Source organism: Chrysemys picta, chromosome 3 (genome assembly GCF_011386835.1).
Source record: "Chrysemys picta bellii isolate R12L10 chromosome 3, ASM1138683v2, whole genome shotgun sequence".
Taxonomy (NCBI): Eukaryota; Metazoa; Chordata; order Testudines; family Emydidae; genus Chrysemys; species Chrysemys picta.
In genome coordinates, this window is record NC_088793.1 from 49,941,920 (window position 1) to 49,955,747 (window position 13,828).

Here is a 13,828-nt window from a genome sequence, read left to right on the forward strand (position 1 = left end):
TGTCAAACCAAGTTGAGAATACCATGTGACTGATATGTGGTCTATAGAATGTTTCTCTTATGGCTCATGTAACTGTACGGGTGCTGAATGCACTGAGAAGTTGAGGTACACCTCAACTGGTGCTGGAAGCTTACCTGCCATGGGTTTGCCATTTGTTTTGGAGCAGCCTGTTGTTTCCTTGAAGTAGTCTGGATTAGTAATCGTGCCAAGATACTTGATGCATTTGGGTCTAGGTTTCTCCTCCCCCCCCACATAGTTCAACAATTTATACCAGGAGGAACATCTGAGAGACTATTTGCAGAATGTGTGAGAATCACGATGAGCCTATTTTACAAAGACAGATGGGGAACTACTGATTTGCTCCCAGAGAATACAAGTTTTACTGACGCTATCTTGTGCCAGCGAGGACTTCATAAGGAAGGCCTTGCCTACATGGGAAAGATTTTTTTCGGTATAATCTAAGGTGTGAATTTAAACCAACATAGGTACACCAGTATAGCCCCCAATGTGGACACACTTATTCTGATACGAGTGGCTTTATTTGGTTTAGTTTGCTGCTTGGGAAGGGGTTTAAGTTAAACTAAGCTAAAAGCCACTTTTATACCAAAGTGAGTGTCCTTGTAGGGCAGTATAACTAAATGGGTATAACTAGTCAAGCTTTCTCATGTAGACAAGTTCTAAATGTGCCATGTCCAAACAAATCCACAGATGAACCCTGTCTCTCCTTAGCATGACCCAATTCATATTCCAGAATATAATCCTGTGCCTGCAAATACCAATGCACAACTGGTGCATTCACCTAGCCTTGATAACTTGTCATTTAAGATGGACTTAACAGGACAGCATTAGGCGCTTGACATCAGACACTGTTACCAGGCCAGTGGGCAGCACATATGAATGGGAGTAGTCCAAGCACCACCTTCTCCTCTATTGCAACTGATCATCAATAAAACCCATCTAGTCACTGATTCTGCAGCATTCCTCTGAAAGAAGTGAATTTCTCATTTACCCAAGGGAAGGCCATGGAAAGCCAGGATTTTGCAAAGATTAGCCATGATCTGGTACTACCAGTGGATTGCCACTCCAGCACAAGAACTAAAGGCTTTTCCTTCTGGGGTGGAATGGTAGCTATGACTCCACTGCCAGCCCCATTAAGCCTACTCTTTTAGCTAGTATCTAAAGGGGACCACTGAATCCCTACCCACCTGAACCATTTTGTGGTATCACTGGTACTGCTTTGTCCTAAATGTAGGTCACCAGTCTGAAATCTTTGGCTTCACCCACACATAGGGCCCTACCAAATTCACGGCCATGAAAAACGCGTCACGAAATCTGGGCTTTTGCGTGCTTTTACCCTATGCTATACAGATTTCATGGGGGAGACCAGAGTTTCTCAAACTGGGGGTCCTGACACACAAGAAAGTTGAAGGGGTATCGTGGTATTGCCACCCTTACTTCTGCGCTGCTTTCAGAGCTGGGCTGCTGGAGAGCGGCAGATGTTGGCCAGGCACCCAGCTCTGAAGGCAGCGCCCCACCAAGTAGAAGTAAGGGTGGCAATGCCATACCATATCATGCCACCCTTACTTCTGCGCTGCTGGCTTCAGAGCTAGGTGGCTGGAGAGTGGTGGCTGCTGACTGAGGGCCCAGCTCTACAGGCAGCAGTGCAAAAGTAAGGGTGACAGTACCATTCTTGCCATCCTTACTTCTGCGCTGCTGCTGCTGGCGGCTTTGCCTTCAGAGCTTGGCTCTCAACCAGCAGCTGCCACTCTCCAGCTGCCCAGTTCTGAAGGCAGTGCCACAGCGACCCCTACAATTACAACACCGTGAAATTTCAGATTTAAATAGCTGAAATCAAGAAATTTACAACTTTTAAAATCCTATGACGGTGAAATTGACCAAAATGGACCATGAATTGGCCCTATTGTACACCAAGATTTTGTGTCGAGTTTCCCAAGCAAAATCCACCCTCTCTTACACACACACAAAAGCTATCATAAAGCAATTTTGACTTGAAATAGAAGATGTTGATCTAGTAGTTACCCTTATGTTCCTCACTCGTGAACCAAGGCCTTCAGCATCTCAATTCTAATGTAACACTCATCCTAAGAACTGAAGAGGGAAATTGAGTCCACTCTTTCAGATGCCAAAAACATTGAATAGGTAAGGATGTAATGCAGTCTGAGAGAGAAGAGTTGTTTGGTAAACGAGAAGCCACTATAGCAAGGGTGGGCAAACTTTTGGCCTGAGGGCCACATTGGGGTTGCAAAACTGTATGGAGGGCCGGGTAGGAAAGGCTGTGCCTCCCCAAACAGTCCCCTCCCACTTACCGCCCCCTCACTGTCCCCCTCAGAACCTCCCACCCATCCAACTCCCCCTGCTCCTTGTCCCCTAACCGCCCCCTACCAGGACCCCCGCCCCTAACCACCCCCTGGGGCCCCACCCCCAATCCACACCTCTGCCCCCTGACAGGCCATGGGACCCCACGCCTATCCAACCCCCCTTATTCCCCATCCCCTCACAGGCCCCCCTGGAACCCCACGCCTATCCAACCCCCATTCCCGTTCCCTGTCCCCTGACTGCCCCCCCCAGAACCTCTGCCCCATCCAACTGCCCCCTGTTCCCTGTCCCCTGACTTCCCCCCCGGGACCCCCAGCCCTTATTCAATGGCCCTGGCCCCGGCCCCCTTACCATGCCGCTCAGAGCAGCATGTCCGGCAGCTGCGCCGCCAGGCCAGAGCTAGACACGCTGCTGCTCTGCTTGGCATGAGCTCGCAGCCCTGCCACCCAGAGCGCTGCCCGCACAGCGGCATGTCTGCAGGGGAGGGGCCGGGAGCTCAAGGGCTGGGCAGGATGGTCCCATGGCCAGACGTGGCCCGCAGGCCATAGTTTGCCTACCTCTGCACTATAGAGTTTGCAATGCCTCCTATGTGTCTAGCTCTGATTTATAAAGAATTTAATGAGTTTCTCAGGAATGGGCTGTACTTTTGGTAGTTGTTCTTGACCCCCACCTAGAAATATTCTGGATCCTTTCCAGGGCTACCCATTAAGCCTGCCAAGTGGCTTGAGCAAGAGACCTTCCATCCCCAAGTACCTGATACATAAATGCAGCAAAGTATTTCAGCCATCACTTTGGGCTCCTGATCCAGGTCGGTCAAAGCCACTGTTCCTAATTAGGAAGGGTCATCCATGTTGCTATTCAAACCAGGTATATGATGATATATATGTGTTAGACACTCAGGGTCAGATTTTAAAAGGTGCACATATACTCTTCAATTCCCAAATTAGGAATAAAAACACCTACAGTGCATGTGCAAATTGGAGGTTATGTGCATAGAACCTTTCCTAACTGTACTTAGCTAAACTCAACCACTTTTCATAGTGTAAATGCAGGATAACACTTTGCTCCATTTTAGCAGATTGAGTTATAATAGTCTACAGTTCAAAATCACTGGGAAACAGAGGCAGCAAACATCATGCTTAACCAGCATGTGCTTATATATGCATATCTAGTCTATTCAGTCCATTGTGCTCAATTTTTTATAGTACAGTTTGCAGTGAGTATGATGATAAGTATTTAAATAAATGAATATAGAAAAACATGGAGAATATAGCACACAATACTATGTACAGTTCCTGTGTTTGCTTTTCTTTAGCTTGCTAGAAACATTGCTTAAAAGAAAATGAAAAAGTAAGCAGCTTGAAATTTTTGGGAGAAAGAAGGGGCACATGTTGAAAATGAACTTTCTATGATTTTCTGAGTCACCCAACTTAAATGCATATTAGTGGGGTTTACCAGAGAAATGTGTATTATTAATCTTTAAATCATAACAAGTGGATGAGAGTTCAAAACATGCTACAGGCTTAGTGAAAAAAGATTTATTTCTCAGAAGCACTATATAATGTGTGTTTGATTTGTGTATTTAAGTTTCAGACAGTGAAGAGGAGGATGATATTAAAACAATGCAAATGAGTTTACAAGAAACAAAGAAACAGGAAGGTAGTCTTAATTTTCACTTTTCTTCTGTGTTTGTGAGAGTACCTTTTGTTAGAGAATGCACAAGAAACTAAATTGTAATTTAATTTTATGTGACAAATGTCCTATAAAGAATACTGTCCAAAATATTCTAAGTATCTGCTTTTGCTTTATTGAGCATTCATGAGTAGTGAGTACAGTGTTGAGGTATAAAGAAAAAATTCCATGCCAGCCAGAAAAGTATGTGTTAGGCTCAGAATCTGTTTCCACTGATTTACATAGGCATAAGTCAGTTCAGGGTTAGTTGCTATATCTCAGCTCGGCACTCTAGTCTCCTGAAGGGGAGCTGTAAACTCTCACACAGTTACACATGAACAGGTTAAGTTAATATATCTTACCTATTGGTAAATAATTCTGATATTTTCCCTATCATGCTTATTGTTCATCCCATGCTATACTTTACTTATTCATTTAATGATGTACTGTCAAAATACTATGTTGCATAAAAGTTTGGTACATGTAAGTTGGGGGCAAGAAGATTGAAAGTTAAAACAACACAGTAACACAAGACAGCTTTATAATTGAGACTTGAACAAAGCCAAGATGTAATTGAATCTAATGTACACAGTTTAATTAGATTTACCAGATATTACCAAGTGTTGTTACTAAAGTCTAACTTGGTCAGCATTCTAGACTTGTTTTTAAAAATACTTATATTATCATCACTTATTTAAATGTATATGGAGTTGTAGGAGGCAGTTGGTTGTAAAGCTGGTTCTCCTCTTAATTTAGTTCCAGAATATGTGTGTTCATTCTGCACTTTGTTGCTCATTGGTTATGTATTGTTTCCCTTTGAGAAATTAGGGGCTTGTGTAAATGGCCGGTTAGTTACAACTCTATAGCGCACCAGCTTGCTGTGCAGTAACTCACTATGTAGGCACTGCTACAGTGCACTGGAAGTCCCAGCACAGCTTAGCGTACTTCACGGCATAGAGTCATATCCTGGCTTGCCATGTAGACAATACTTAAGAGCAACATAAAATTGTTGGGAAAATGATTGTGAATCTTAGGGATGCGATAGAACAAGAAATAGGCTCTTTTTATTTAAACAGATTGTAAAATCCCCTGAAGAGTGATTTTGTTTTCCTATAGTCAACAATTCTTTATTTGTAGGGCACACTATAAAGAATGACAAGTAAACCCTGATCATTCTCAGTCATTTTTCTAGTAAGTCTGACCCATTCACCTAGTGGCTGCTTGTAGATGTTGACTAGGACCAGGGAGAGAAATGATCCTTGTGGGATTCCTCAAGTGAGGGGCCTAGTAGTGAAGGTACAGTTTTCCATCAGTACCCATTTTAGCACATTGACCGGGACCCCAGCTACCTTTCTCAGATGAGACTGCAGTATCATATGGGTGACGATGTTGAGTGCTGCAGGGAGGATGAGAGTGGATGTCTGTCCTCTATCCATTGACAGCAGGAGATCATCCATCAATGACACTAACGCAGTTTCAGCTCCATGGCCTGGTCTGACTCTCTATTGTGCTGGGTCTAGGATATTAGATGTAGTTAGAACCTGAACCTGACTGAATAAAAATTAAAATATGTTAAGCCTGTATTATAGTAATTCAAATTCCTCTTTTTTGTGGCAATACTCAGATTTCCATCGCTGAAAAATTATTCAACCTTCATCCCATTTTTTATGTGCTTGTGAATCTGACTGTGGCCTCCTTAAACAGAGGAGACATTAAATGGTCATTTAATTTATTAACCTATGATCTTAACAAGTACTAAAACTGCCTTGGGTTACCACAAGCACAGTTTTTCTGTTAGTGAATTTTGTGGTGCAGTGGCAGCATTGGAGACCAATGTCTTCTCCTTATCCAAATCACAGGCTACAGGAACGTAAGTTCTTCTTCAAGTGCTTGCTCATGTCGATTCCATTCGAGGTGTGCGCGTTCATGTGCTTGGTTGTCAGAGATTTTTGCCTTAGCAGTATCCATAGGGCCAGCTGTGGTGCCCCCTTGAGTGCCACACTCATGTGTCGGTATATCAGGCGCCACCGGCCCTACGCCCTCTCAGTTCCTTCTTACCACCTGTGGTGATTAGTCGGAGTGCCTTTCCTTGCATAGCAAGGGCTAGCGGTTTCATCTTTTCTGATTTCAAGCCTTAGGGCCTTGTAAATAACTTGTTTATAGTAGTTATGTTAAGTAGTTAGACGTTAGAGTCCCAGCGGGGACTTTGCCCCAGGCGGGGCATGCCCTGGTCTCCGGGGTTTAAGCCCTGTGCAGACTGTAACAGGCCTATGCCTGTAAGTGACACCCACAGCAGCTGCCTCAAGTGCTTGGGGGAATCGCACGTGAAGGACAAGTGTCGTATTTGTAATTTTCGACCCAGGACTTGGAAAGAGTGGGATATTCATTTGTGGGCTCTCCTCATGGAGGCTGCCCTTCGTCCAGTTTCCGAGCTGTCCCACCAAGACTCACCTAATACCTTGGCCTCGGTGAGCAGTGCGCCCGTCACCGCTCCCGATAACCGGAGCCCAAAAAGAAAACAAAGCATGGCTCCCCAGCCCCGGGCAAGAAGAGCAATGGGACATTGGGCAAATGATCCAGTTTGGGCCGCACGGGCACTCTGGAGCCATGTGTACATACCTCCCCAAATCGGGTCCTTAATCCCTTAAAAGATCCACCATTGATTCCCAGGAGTGGTAGGGGACCCAAATTCTTGACAGCATCGATGCCTTCCCTAGCTTCCCTGGCACAAAGAGAGCAGAGGCCTCCACTGCACTGCCAGCACCCCACGTACCACAGAAAACAGCAAAGGCTGCCTACAAGGATAAGCCAGCTGCTAAGACCCCCTCAGGGGACAGTGGAGCTCCATTTATCACCCAAGACAAGGCAGCGCTCTCCTCCTCCATGCTGCAGATCTCTGGAGTCACAGCCCAGATCCTCTGGGGCTCACCCTCGGTCACCAGCACCGTGATCGCAGTCCCCACCAACTCGACGCGGATCACCTAGGAGGAGGCGCCTGTCCCATACTACCGGCACCATTCACCCTCCCGCTGGTCATCCTCTCAGAGCAGATCTCAGTTGCCTGCCCCGTGGGAGTGCTCCCTGTCGTGACTCGGGTCCCCCTGGCACCGGTCCGCTCAATACCGGCACCAGTTCCCTTACTTCAGGCACTGGTCTCCAGCATCAATGGTCACCAGGCAGACACAGGCGTTGACCGCCCCGTCATGGTCACCGAAAGGGGATTCTTCTGGCACAGAAAGGCAGTTCAGCCCCTTGACCAGACTCCACCAGCACGATTGGACACCCGAGGCTGCATTGACATCGACGGCGCTGCCTTGGCAGCCCTGCCAGTGACCAGCGCAGTGGTCTTATTAGAGTGCATAGGACGTGCTGGTCACGACAATGCCCCCTTCGCACCACTCATCTGCCACTGCCTCGGAGCAACAGTTGGCGGCACTGACGGCACCAGGCTCAGTGCAGGAGTCATGTTCGGAGGTTGGGGTAGAGGAGACTGAACCCACCCCTAAACCTCCCTCTCGCATGGGGGATGATGCTCCAGGGCCTCCCACAGTGGTACAGTCATCATCTTCATCCCTGGACAAGGCAGTTGTGGGACCCTCGAGGGCCAGCCCACTGGGCGATTTTAAAGAATACCAGGCCATGCTTTGACAGGCGGCCAAGAACTTGGGCGTAGAGGTGGAGGAGATGGCCGAGAGGGCGGACACCTTGTTCAACATCCTCTCAATCTCTACCCCTGCCTGTGTTGCACTACCAGTGCATGATAGGGTCCTCAAAATTGCCAGTGCCCTCCGGCAAACCCCATCATTCATAACTCCCACCTCCAAAAGGGCTGAAAAGTACTTTCTCCCAGCCAAAGGGTTCGAGTATCTTTATACCCACCCACCTCCAGGCTCGCTGGTTGTCTCTGTAACCAACAGAAAAGACAAGACTAGCTCAACTCCCAAAAATAGAGAGGCCAAAAGACTGGACCTTTTCAGGAGAAAAATGTATTCCACTGCCAGCCTGCAGTTCTGGGTGGCGAACTATCAGGCCTTCTTGGGCAGATACAATTGTAACTTATGAGACTCCCTCCGTAAATTCAAGGAGTCCCTTCCTCAGGGTTTGGCCCAAGAATTTGGCACTGTGGTAGAGGAGAGCACCACAATGGCTAGGTGCTTCCTCCAAATGGCATGGGATGCATCGGACTCAGTAGCTAGGGTGATCATGTCAGTGGTGGTTATGAGGCACAACTTCTTTCTTCAAACTGCCGGCCTTTCCCAATAGAGGCAGACCTCGATCCAGGACCTCCCATTCGATGGGAATGGACTCTTCTCTGAACAGATGGATGCGAGGCTGCATGGGTTAAAGGACACTTAGGCCACCCTTCGCTCACTGGGCATGCATACTCTGCAATCTGAATGGAAGCAATTCCAGCTGCCCCCGCTGCGAAGGCTTTGGCAGCCTCGTCAGGGGTCTGCAAAGAGAAGGGATAAAGACACAAGTTTTAGTCATCATCGCCTTTCCTCTTCCCACTCACCCACGCAGCCCAGCCTGGCAAAGCATCCTGGGGTCTAGAAGCACACATTTTGAAGGTGTGCTCGAGAGCGACATCCCAGTCAATTTCCCGGATCCACTTTGTTCTTTCCTCGACTGTCTACATCCCTAGCATTCGACCTGGTCGCTGGTCACCTCGGACTGCTGGGTGCTGGACATAGTATCTCGGGGCTATACCCTACAATTTTGGGCCACCCCTCTTTCCCACCACCCATCTTCCCCATCCCTTTTCAGGGATGATTCCTGTGAGCAACTCCTCGTTTAAGAGGTAGAGAACCTCCTGCGCCTGGGGGCGATGGAGGAAGTCCCTCGGGATATGAAAGGAAAAGAGTTCTATTCCCGCTACTTCCTAATCCCAAAGGCAAAAGGGAGCCTCAAACCCATCCTGGACCTGTCGCCTCAACAAGTCTCTCAAAAAGTTGAAGTTTCTCATGGTCTCCCTGGCCTCCATCATCCCCTCCCTGGATCTGGGAGACTGGTACGCTGCCCTCAACTTAAAGGACGCTTATTTCCATATTCTCAGCTCACAGATGCTTCCTCCGTTTCATAGTGGGCGGGTGCCATTTTCAATTCACAGCACTACCCTTTGGCCTCTCATTGGCTCCAAGGGTGTTCACAAAATGTATGGTGCCAGTGGCTGCTTACCTGAGACATCGAGGGGTCCAGGTCTTCCCATATCTTGACGACTGTCTCATCAAAGGCAGGTCTCAGGAGCAAGTGCAGAGGAGCCTTGATCTGCCGCAACCTGGGCCTGTTAATAAATGAGAAAAAATCCACCTTAACACCCGTCCAGCGAATAGAGTTCCTTGGGGTGGTTCTCGACTCCACATGAGACAGCGCCTTCCTTCCGGAAGCTCATTTTCAGGCCATGTCGGACCTGATCTCCCTTGTAAAGAACCATCCATTCACCATGGCTCACACCTGCCTGCGGCTATTGGGCCACATGGCCACGTGTACATATGTGGTCAGCCGTGCTCGGCTCCATCTCCGGCCCCTGCAAGGTGGCTGGCATCGGTCTACATCCCCAATAGGCCATGACCTAGATTGGGTAGTCAGGGTACCGGACCACATCAGGCTGAATTGGTGGTTGGAGCACAGGTCGGTGTTGGAGGGAGTCCTCTTCGCAACCACGTCCCTGACCCTGGTCTCCGATGCTTCGGACCTGGGCTGGGGAGCCCACCTGGGCAAGCTGAGCACCTAGGGCCACTGGTTGTGGGACGATCTGGCCTCCATGACAACGTCAGCTTGCTCAGAGTGGTTCACTTGGCCTGCTAGGCTTTTTTGCCCCATCTGAAGGGCAAGGTGGTGCACGTCCTGAGGGACAACACTGCCACTTTATTGCATCAACAGGCAGGGCGGTGCCAGGTCTTCGGCCCTTTGTCAAGAAGCTCTCTGCCTTTGGGATTTTTGTGTGCGGCATGCCATTCATTTAATAGCTGCACACCTGCCTGGAACCAGGAACGTGCTGGCAGACCACCTCAGCAGGACTTTCTCATCTCGCCACGAGTGGTTGCTCCATTCGGAGGTGGTCAGCATAATCTTCCAGAAGTGGGGGATTCTCCAGGTGGACCTGTTCATGTCCAGACAGAACAGAAAATGCAACGTGTTCTGTTCAATCTGGGGAATAGACAGGGGACTCCCTGTCACATGCCTTTCTCATTCTATGGTTGGGGGCACTGATGTACGCCTCCCCGCCAGTGCTGTTGATTCACAGGGTCCTGGTGAAGATCAAGCAAGATAGGGCAAGAGTTATTCTAATAGCCTCCACGTGGCCTAGTCAGCACTGGTTTGGCACGTTGAGCCTTTTGGTAGCCGCCGTGCTGCAGTTGCCTCTCCGGCTGGATCTGCTGTCACAGAACCACAGCAGCCTTTTACATCTGAACCTGGCAGCGCTGCACTTGATGGCTTGGCTACTGCATGGCTAAGCATGGACGAACGGGCATGCTCGGCCTGTGTCCAGCAGATCTTGCTGGGTAGCAGGAAACCCTCCACCAGAGCGACTTATTTGGCCAAATGGAAAAGTTTCACATTTTGGGCCTCGGAATGGCACATTCGGGCTGAGCAGGAGATCCTGGATTATCTGCTGCACCTAAAAGTATAAGGTTTGTCCCTGTCATGGATCGAGGTCCCCCTGGCTGCTATCTCAGCTTTCCATCCTCCATTCCAAGGCAGGTCCATCTTCGCTCACGACACGATGGCACGGTTTTTGAAAGGTCTGCAGTGTTTCTACACGCATGTCTGGGATCCTGTCCCTCCTCCCCGGCACCTGAATCTCATGCTGTTGAGACTCATGGGGTCTCTGCTTCTCTCCTGGAAGGTCTCATTCTTGGTCACGATATCATCAGCCCGCAAGGTGTCCAAGATCAAGGTACTTACTTCGGAGCCATCCTATACGGTCCTCTACGAGGATACGGTCCAAGTGCGACTACACCCAGCTTTTCTGCCCAAGGTCATTTCCCAATTTTGTACTGGCCAGGACATATACTTACCAGTCTTCTAGCCTAATGCATCAGATGAGGAGTGCAGGCTACACACTCTGGACGTCAGGGGGGCGCTGGCCTTCTACATAGATAGAACAAAGCTGTTCCGTAAGTCAGCGCAGTGGTTTGTTGCGGTGGCAGATAGAATGAAAGGTTGCCCAGTGTCTGATCAGAGGATTTTGTCCTGGATCACGGTCTGCATTCGCTGCTGGTGAAAGTGCCTCTGCCAGCAATCGTGAAGGCACATTCGACTAGGGCACAAACGTTGTCAGCGGCCTTCCTGGTACAGGTACCAATCCAAGAGATCTGTAGGGCCGCTACCTGGTCATCTGTCCACATGTTCACGTCTCATTATGCACTTCCCAGCAAGCTCAAGACGATGCTGGCTTTGGCAGAGCAGTGCTGCAAGCTGCAAGACTGTGAACTTCGAGCCCACCTCCATTGATACTGCTTATGAGTCATCTAGAATGGAATCAACCTGAACAAGCACTCGAAGAAGGAAAAAACGGTTACCCACCTGTTTTGTAACTGTTGTTCTTTGAGATGTGCTGCTCATGTCCATTCCATTACCCGCCCTCCTGCCCCTCTGTTGGGGTTGTCAGCAAGAAGGAGTGAGAGGCCATAGGGCTGGCGGCACCTGATATACTGACACATGAGTGAGGCACTCAAGGGGGCGCCACAGCTGGCCCTATGGATACCACTAAGGCAAAAATCTCCGACCGTGCACGTGGGCGTGCGCTCACCTAGAATGGAATGGACATGAGCAACACCTCTCGAAGAACAACAGTTATGAAAAAGGTGGGTAACCATTTTTTTCCTCCTTCTGCCCTTCCAACGTGTTTCAGATCCCAGCATTAAGAGCAAGAGAGTTAGTTCAGTCTCCATCCCCACTCATTCCTGTGCCTCTCTAATGAGGCTTGTAACAATGGTGCCGACTAAGATTATATGTCTTGTGATTACAATACTTGTTGACTAAGAACTGGTCTGAACCAGATCAAAGCTTATCTGTTTTATGGATCTTCGAATTTTTAAAAAAATATTTCCTTTTCTAGTTTCCTCTCTATACACTTTAAGTCTGATGTCATTTATAACACATACCAAGATAGTTATATTTGTACTTGTCACCTTAACTAAAGATGTCCTGACATGAGGATTAGTGTGATCCAGTGAAAGTCTTTCTCATATTTTGGAATTATGAATAGATAGCATGAGGCATAACAAGAAAATGATGTATCTTCTAGTTTGCTCACCTTTTTGTACTCTATCCTTGATTGACAATGATTGCACACAACAATTTTAAAGCTGTAACTACTCATCAGTTGCGTAGTATTAACATAAGTATGTACATTATTTGTTGGCTGCCATCCACAATTTGAAACTCTAATCTTTTTTACTTAGAGGAAGATGTGGAATTACAAGAAGCTATCAAACGAAGCCTGGAGGAAATGTAAATGAAGATACTCCTGTATGCAAATAGCATGCTATCAAAGCTGCTTACAGAAGTGGAAACTTGTTCATCCATTAACAAAGGGTCAGAAAATACTGCTTTGAAAATGTGCTTATTCCTTTAATGGTTAAACTTGTAATTATTATATTGCTGATCGTTTCATGCAACTAAATTGACAAATGGAGCTTATGGATGTATGTCTCGCAACATCCTCTATATAACAAAGGAAAATAAATTGCTAAAAGCCTTACACATTCCTTTTCTAATGATTCATGACTGACTTTAAGTTCAGTTCTTGTTCTAATCTAGGCATGTAACTTGAGGTAGGCTGATCTTATACATGTTGTGGTGTCTTTAAAGGGTTGTTCATTTAATTCTTCCATTGTAAAAATATCATTGTCTCATTTTACTTTTTCAGTGTACCCTTTGCAACAGATAAAAATAGTAAACCTCAGTTAATCTCAGACCACCTTGCCTTACTGATAATTTTATAAAGAGAAGCTTAGTCTCCAGGCCTGCAATTTATGATTCATGGGCTCACCTCTATGCCTGCACAAAGCTTTACTCCACATGAGCACAGAGGTATTGCCCACAAGTTGTAAATTGCAGGATCAGTGTCCTAGAATGTACAGTTGTTTACTGCTATCTTTACTTTTAATTTTTTATGAATGTGCATATTTTAATTTGAGTATGAGAGCTTATGTTAGTTGGTTTAAAAATCTCATCAGCTGTATACCCTGTCTTGTTTAAGGCTGAAGCAAAGTTTGTAAATAAAAACACTGAAGCAAAAATTAATCCCTCTTTATTTGCGGTACAAGTGAAATAATTTAAGCAGGCAAGTCCTTCCTGTATTCCATCCTCTTTATAATATGTATTTGTTGGTTTTTAAAGAGGTGGTGTTTCAATATTTGACTATAATTAAAAAGGTTAATTTTTTTGTATGCTGTCTATAATTTTTTAAGAAAAATGCCTTTAGCTTTCCCTTCTCAAGCTTTTCGATCCCCTTTCCTCCACAAAAAAATACCTGTGCATGCCAGCTGGATTTACCTAGTTTATCTAGCTTCTGTTGATTGTAGATGTAGAGGAAGGAAAGTTTAGTGAAATAAAATACCATCTCCGCATTTTATTTTTGCATAAGCACTTGGCAGCTTGTCTGTAACTGGTGTAAGTCTAAGTACTGGTACATCATACACAGAAATACCTGTTCTCTAAAAATGAGCCAGATGTATTAAAAAGGAACACAAAATTTTACTGACTGTAAACCCTTACAAAAAGTAAAAATAACACACAGCTGTAATTCCTTAAACTTCAGAAACATGCTATGAAATAGTGATATGGATTTCAGTGTTTGATATCTGAT

At 46.7% G+C, this 13,828-nt stretch overlaps 1 protein-coding gene across 10 annotated transcripts in view; it reads left to right on the forward strand.

Annotated features, from left to right (window-relative positions):
- The window catches only part of ZNF451 (zinc finger protein 451), an 86,815-nt gene extending 73,406 nt beyond the window's left edge, over nt 1–13,409 (forward strand). For 6 of the 10 annotated variants that reach the window (XM_065587892.1, XM_065587899.1, XM_065587893.1 and 3 more), the window contains 2 exons: nt 3,925–3,996; nt 12,420–13,409. In XM_065587892.1, coding sequence (XP_065443964.1) covers nt 3,925–3,996; nt 12,420–12,472 — 125 coding nt within the window. In that variant the 3' untranslated portion in view covers nt 12,473–13,409. Of the gene's footprint in view, nt 1–3,033; nt 3,205–3,924; nt 3,997–12,419 lie in introns of all 10 variants that reach the window. The other 4 variants (XM_065587896.1, XM_065587897.1, XM_065587898.1 and 1 more) reach the window with 2 other exon arrangements.
- Nucleotides 13,410–13,828: the final 419 nt, after the last annotated feature.